The 6,206-nt window shown below is 43.0% G+C and overlaps 1 protein-coding gene and 1 non-coding gene across 3 annotated transcripts; both read left to right on the top strand.

Annotated features, from left to right (window-relative positions):
* Positions 1–360: 360 nt before the first annotated feature.
* On the top strand, positions 361–4,674 carry LOC119294670 (phosphoglucan phosphatase LSF1, chloroplastic-like). Of its 2 annotated transcripts, XM_037572906.1 has the most exons (10): positions 361–770; positions 1,061–1,167; positions 1,791–2,244; positions 2,392–2,463; positions 2,567–2,688; positions 3,104–3,319; positions 3,455–3,563; positions 3,726–3,838; positions 4,022–4,169; positions 4,316–4,674. In XM_037572906.1, exons 1-10 carry the CDS (start codon positions 465–467, stop codon positions 4,436–4,438), a joined length of 1,770 nt encoding a protein of 589 aa, XP_037428803.1. In that variant the 5' UTR covers positions 361–464; the 3' UTR covers positions 4,439–4,674. The 2 variants fall into 2 exon arrangements, with proteins under 2 accessions (XP_037428803.1, XP_037428812.1); XM_037572915.1 differs by lacking the exon at positions 361–770 and having other exon boundaries at positions 1,160–1,178.
* Positions 4,675–4,895: 221 nt separating this feature from the next.
* TRNAV-UAC lies at positions 4,896–4,968 on the top strand. Its single transcript has one exon. It is a non-coding gene; the product is annotated as a tRNA-Val (tRNA).
* Positions 4,969–6,206: the final 1,238 nt, after the last annotated feature.

Below are 6,206 nucleotides of genomic sequence, written 5' to 3'. Positions count from 1 at the left end.
CTTCTGGATCAAGAGAACCCTGCCGGACTAGAAGCCCGATCGGGATCGGATCTAGTCTCGCCGTGTTCCCGCGGTCTCCTCGGCCGTCGCCTAGGAGAAGGAAACCCTAATGGGTACGTGACGTTAGGGATTCTGCTATAGAGAATAAATGTTTAATTAGACACTTCTCTCGTAAATAACCACCCGTACTTAAAAAACTTGGTTTATTTTACTAAACACCTCCCTACAAGGCCATTGAATCTAAGATCTAACCCGAGAGCATGGGAGAGATTCAACGGTCGAGATGGCCCGGGAGCATGGGAGCATGTCTCCCATGTCTGCACGTGGTACTCTTCCCTTTGCTTCCGCTTACAGTTTCTTTCCACACACTTCCCATCCCCATGCCCCTCTGATCCCGCGCCGCTCCGCTCCGCTCCGGCATTCCGCCCCCGATCAGCACCGCCGCTCGATCCAATCCCAAAATCATGGCGCTCAGCCTCATGCCCCCTTCAAGCATTGCCCTTCTCACCCCACGGGGTCGCGTCAGAGCCGGGTCAGCGGCGCGGCTGCCGCCGCCGGTGTTCAGGGTCCACGCCGCCTCCTCTTCAAGAAGGCGCAGTGGTGGGAGGAGGCGGCTGACCGTCGTGGCAGCCACGGAGGAGGAGGGTCCCGCAGCGGCGGCGGGGAGGATGAACCTCAACGAGTACATGGTCGCCGTCGACCGCCCGCTCGGCCTCCGCTTCGCGCTCGCCGTCGACGGCCGCGTCTTCGTGCACTCTCTCAAGAGAGGGGTAAAGCTTCTACCTTGTAACGTTATTCTTTCTGTTCCTCACTTCCCTTCAGTTGATCTTTACCACTCGAATTGCCACTAATCTACGCTAGAGGGATACTGATTACTGACAGAATACTGCCAACTTGCCAAAATAGCAGAGCTTTTTTTTTTGAGAATGAGAATGAGCAGAGCTGAGCTGTTTCTTTGCATTTATCTTTGTGAATGAGCTATCTCTCTGAACTGTGTGCTATGACCATTTCTGATTTGGAAGGTTTTTGCAAATTTACTAACTGTTGTGTGCTGCTGCAGGGAAATGCAGAGAAGTCGCGGATCATAATGGTTGGGGACACTCTCAAGAAGGCAGGCACTGTCCACAACGAGGGTCTTGTTAGCATAAAAGACCTAGGTGACACGGAGTATGGCACTAGTAAAGTTTCTATTGCTGAAACCTTCTTTGTATTCTTCAAGTATCATAGAAAAATCGTTGTGCTAGATAAGAGGTTTTCTTTTTGATATTACCTATGTTATCCTGTATATCTGTTGCAACCTAGAGCAAAATATGTGGTGTCAACTCATAACTGTATGGCATCTCAAAACTATGTCGTGCGGGCATACTTTAACCATAATACTCCCTCCATCTTAAAAAGGAGCGCATCTTAGCAGCAATTCGCATTTGAAGGAGTTTTTTATTATAAAGGATGAGTGGTTGATTAGGCACCCATGCTTCGGAGGCACTTATGCATTTAACTAGTACCAGTTGATATTTAATAAATCATCTAAGCACCTACAAAGAGATGCTTGCATTGTAGGAGATAGGATTTGTAGGTGAGTAATGATGTGGCGAAACTGAGTCGCACATAAGCACTTTGCATTGTGCATGCTCCAACTGTACCATTCCATCGAAACACTAGTGGTTTCAACATCCTTAATTAGACTTACTAATGTTGAATCTCTGAAAGTAGGATGTAACTAGTGGTCACTCTTAGAAGTTTGAACTTGCACTTATTTGTTTGGTATGTTTTCTGTAATGTATCTGCAGGATGGTTCTAAAACAAAAGTCAGGACCATGCAATCTTGTCCTTGAAAGGCCAGTTGCGCCTTATCCAATACACCAGTTGCATCAAAATGAAGATTATCATATCCTATTTAACAGAGGGAGGGTTTCTCTTCCGACCTGGAATAGTGCTATGTTGTCCTCAAAGCTGAATAAATCATCTCCACGAAATGGGAAATCTGGTTTTGCTGTATTTTCCCCAAGGCTACTAAGTTCCCAAGGATGGGCGCTTTTATCTAGTGAGAAAGATGGACTCAATAGGAAGAGTACGAACCTTGCAAATTGGATGAGTGAGATTGTTGGCTTTTACTCTGATGAGGATGACATGGATGCTGAATGGGCACATGGTAGTTTTCCTTTGGAGGAGTACATTAAAGCCCTAGACCGTGCTAAAGGTGAACTGTACTATAATCATTCACTTGGTATGCAATACAGCAAGGTCGGTAAATAATTCTTTATCCTCTTCTTCTTTTGCTATGTATACTACATGAAGTGATGAAGGTGCTATGCATTTCCTTTCAAGATTTTAGGACTAGTCTGTCAATCAGCATAGCAATCTTTGAATATTCGATGTATTTTGTCACAGATTACTGAGCAAATATATGTTGGATCATGCATACAAACACAAAAGGATGTGAAGATGTTATCAGAGACGGTGGTAGGTTCACTGACATAGCACAATGAACAGAAATCTTATTTGTTCAATTTGTACCTGGCCTTTTACCATTCAGTTAAGTTTCTGATATTTTAAAAGGCACCAGGGTATTACTTCTGTCCTGAATTTCCAAAGTGAAAGTGAGCGCATTAATTGGGGAATAAATTCCGAGGCAATCAACGATTCTTGTCGTCAGAACAACATCTTGATGATTAACTACCCTATCCGGTAGGATTTTATTTTTCTCACTAGTAGATCAGAATGAAAAACTTAGTTGATTAGAGTGCCTTGCAGTAGCAACAGTGGACGTGCTTAAATATATTATAATATCACTGAGTAAAAGAAATATTTATTCTTGTTGTCAGAATAACATCTTAATGATTAGCAGCAGTCTTTTTCCTGTTAAAAGAGATATTTATTCTTCCTTTATTTTGTAGTTACAGTAAGTAGGGTTATGTAGATACCTGCTAGTATAGTATGTAATGTTCAGCATTATCTCTACAGTATCCCTTCTGTTTGATAACTGTTGCACTTTCCTGTTTAGGAAATAAACATCACTGCTATATAGTTGGCACTTCTATTTTTATTGTTGGAATCTGATTGTCATTGAACTATAGATGCCCTCTATTTTTATTGTTTTCAGAGAGGTGGATTCCATGGACCTGAGAAAGAAGCTTCCTTTTTCTGTTGGTCTTCTTTTGCGCCTAATAAGGAAGAACTACCGTATATATGTGACTTGTACCACTGGATATGATAGATCACCAGCATGTGTGATTGCATATCTACATTGGGTTCAAGATACACCTCTTCATATTGCTCACAAGTTCATCACTGGGTTGCATTCATGTAGACCTGACAGGTAGTTTTATATGACATAGTTTTCTTAATTTTAGGGAATTAACCCAACAAATAAGAGCAGTCTGGTTCTTATTTCCACTGTCTTGGTTACTGTGGCTATTGTTTTGGGAGCTTAAAGTTTCATTTGAATACACAGAGCTGCAATTGTTTGGGCAACTTGGGATCTCATTGCATTAGTTGAAAATGGAAGACATGATGGCACTCCTACACATTCAGTGTGCTTTGTTTGGAACAATGGTCGGGAGGTAAGTTCGTTCATGACAGAATGTATCCAGAATGTTCCCTAAAAAAAGTATCCGGAATGTATCATTGAGCAGTGCTTTTGGTGTGAAATTATTGGGTTAATTTCTATCTTCCTCTTGATAATCACTAACCTGACGGAATTGAATGCTATGCATTTTCTCCAGGGTGAGGACGTGGAATTGGTGGGGGATTTTACAAGTAACTGGAAAGACAAATTAAAGTGCAACCACAAGGGTGGATCCAGATATGAAGCTGAAGTTCGACTTCGACATGGAAAGTAAGCTGTCGATTATTTGATTCTGAAAAAAAAATCAGTAACGAGATTCATCAGTGCCTTGGAGTTGGTATTATACGAGAATATTGCAGAGAGATGCCATCTTTCTATCTTGGTTCAACTTATGATCAATTTTCGTGTGATACTTTAGAGTTATCCACAAGTAACTAACCCATACTGGTTCAGGTACTACTACAAGTTCATAGTTGGGGGTAATTGGAGGCACTCGAGTTCGTTGCCGTCAGAGATAGATGAACACGGAAACGTCAACAATGTGATCAGAGTCGGTGACATCGCCCGGATTCGTCCTGCTCCCAGCCAATTGCAGATAAAGGTACACAACCTGCCTATTTTTACGCTAATTAGACAGATATCCTCATAGTTTCATTTCTCGATCAAACCATGCCTGCTTTTCTAATGCACATGTTTGTGTAGACATCTGTATTATATGATAATAAAATGTGATCCCTCTCATGGCAGGATCCATCTGTTGTTAAGGTGATAGAGAGGGCACTGACGGAGGATGAGCGGTTTTCGCTGGCCTTTGCGGCACGCCTCATGGCGTTTGCAATCTGCCCAATCAGATTGGCTCCAAAGCAGTAGGCATGCCATCCCAACCCAACTCCCGATTCCGTAGTTTACATAAACCTCATGAACAGAGAGCAATCGCTTCGCACTGTATGCTCGTTGAAATCAAACATGGTTGGGCACAATGTATATCTCTTGTAGTTCTATGAGCTATACCTGAAATGAACTTTCACTCTGGGCCTTTGGGTTGTTCACTCTAAACGGAATAGGTAAAATAACTAACCCTCCAGTACTTTGCTGGAGGCTCTCCCTGTCTCAAGGTAAGAAATTGCCTCTGTAACCCTTTGGGTCGACTATCGACTTTACCTTCCCGGATCCCGGACTCCTGAGATAAGGGTTGAACTTCGCCAAGACAGATCCATGAGAAGTGTGACCTGAAGATTCAGTGTGCTGAAGATAACCGGTTTTGGCTAAGAAAGTAGTAATAACGATTGCCGTACAATTAAGGTATTAATTACAAATAAACACAACAGCTGCTGTGGTGTAGTGGTTATCACGTCAGTCTTACACACTGAAGGTCTCCAGTTCGATCCTGGGCAGCAGCAAATACCCATTTTTTTCTTTTTTTTTACCATAGTCATCTGGGAATTTTTTGCATGTCAATGATAATATAGCAGGACGAAATGATTGATTAAATTATTATTTATCTCTCCATTAACAAACTAGCTTTAGTTCCACTTTCTTTCTTTGTTACGTTCTATCTATACTTTGGTGCTTTGGGTGCACATGCGAACATATTTGTTATGGAGATTGAATTGAACTATTAATACATTGAAAGGAAATCGCGGACCAACAACAAAAGATTACGTATCATACTTATGCTCTACTAATCATATTGCTAGACCATCATTTGTATTGTTTGAATATGTCATGTGCTACCGTCTCCTAGTGGCTGCACCCATAAGACAAAGTCTCCCACGCCTTTACATGTTGATGTTGAAGTGAGCACCATGTATGGACTCGATATGTGGCCTACAAGAAGTTGAAAACTCCAAGGCCTCGTACAATATTAGATGCTTATGGGGTGCTTAAAAAAGATAAACCAGGGTTTTCTAAAGCACAAGTGCCTATTTCTTTAGGAGAGACGCTTAATTAAGCGCTTATCCTCTACAAATAAGCGCCAATGCTTAAAGAAAGATTGCTTGGTTTTCTAAAGCACAAGTGCCTATTTCTCTAGGAGAGACGCTTAATTAAGCGCTTATCCTCTACAAATAAGCGCCAATGCTTAAAGAAAGATTGCTTTATTTCTCTAAGCACCTCTTCTAGCCGTCTTGCATTGTGCAAGGCCTAATACGGTTAGAAACGACATCATTTTAACAATTCCATATAACCTAATACAATGGCACACTCGCACTCGGATCTGAGCCTCCCAGCACTAACCCCGTTTAGTTAGCTAGTTCCCAAACATATTGAGGCGCCCATTTTACCGAAAAAGGGTTTCCCCCCGCTTTGTATTCCAAAGCAAACCACCATGATACATATTGCAATGCTGGGGCGAGCAGCACATCAAGCCCAAAGAAAAAGAAAAAGAAATAAATGCCAACAACGGCAGCTCGACAAAGCGCGGCAGACCCACGACCGCTGCGCCCTCCGGATACAAACCACCACAGCCCGAGGCTCCGATCTACCGCGAACTAAGCAGCACCTCCAAGAAAGGATGCGACGCCGACGACGCTGCTGCCCGGACAAGTCCTCGGGTTTCCCCCAGTACGCGGAGGGAGGTGGGGGATAGCTACTCCCGACACCCTCCAGGAAGGGATAGTGGCACCTGCCGGTGTCACCG

This window comes from Triticum dicoccoides, chromosome 1A (genome assembly GCF_002162155.2).
Source record: "Triticum dicoccoides isolate Atlit2015 ecotype Zavitan chromosome 1A, WEW_v2.0, whole genome shotgun sequence".
NCBI lineage: Eukaryota > Viridiplantae > Streptophyta > Magnoliopsida > Poales > Poaceae > Triticum > Triticum dicoccoides.
Note: the sequence above shows the minus strand (reverse complement) of the source record. Positions and strands in the feature narration are given on the sequence as shown.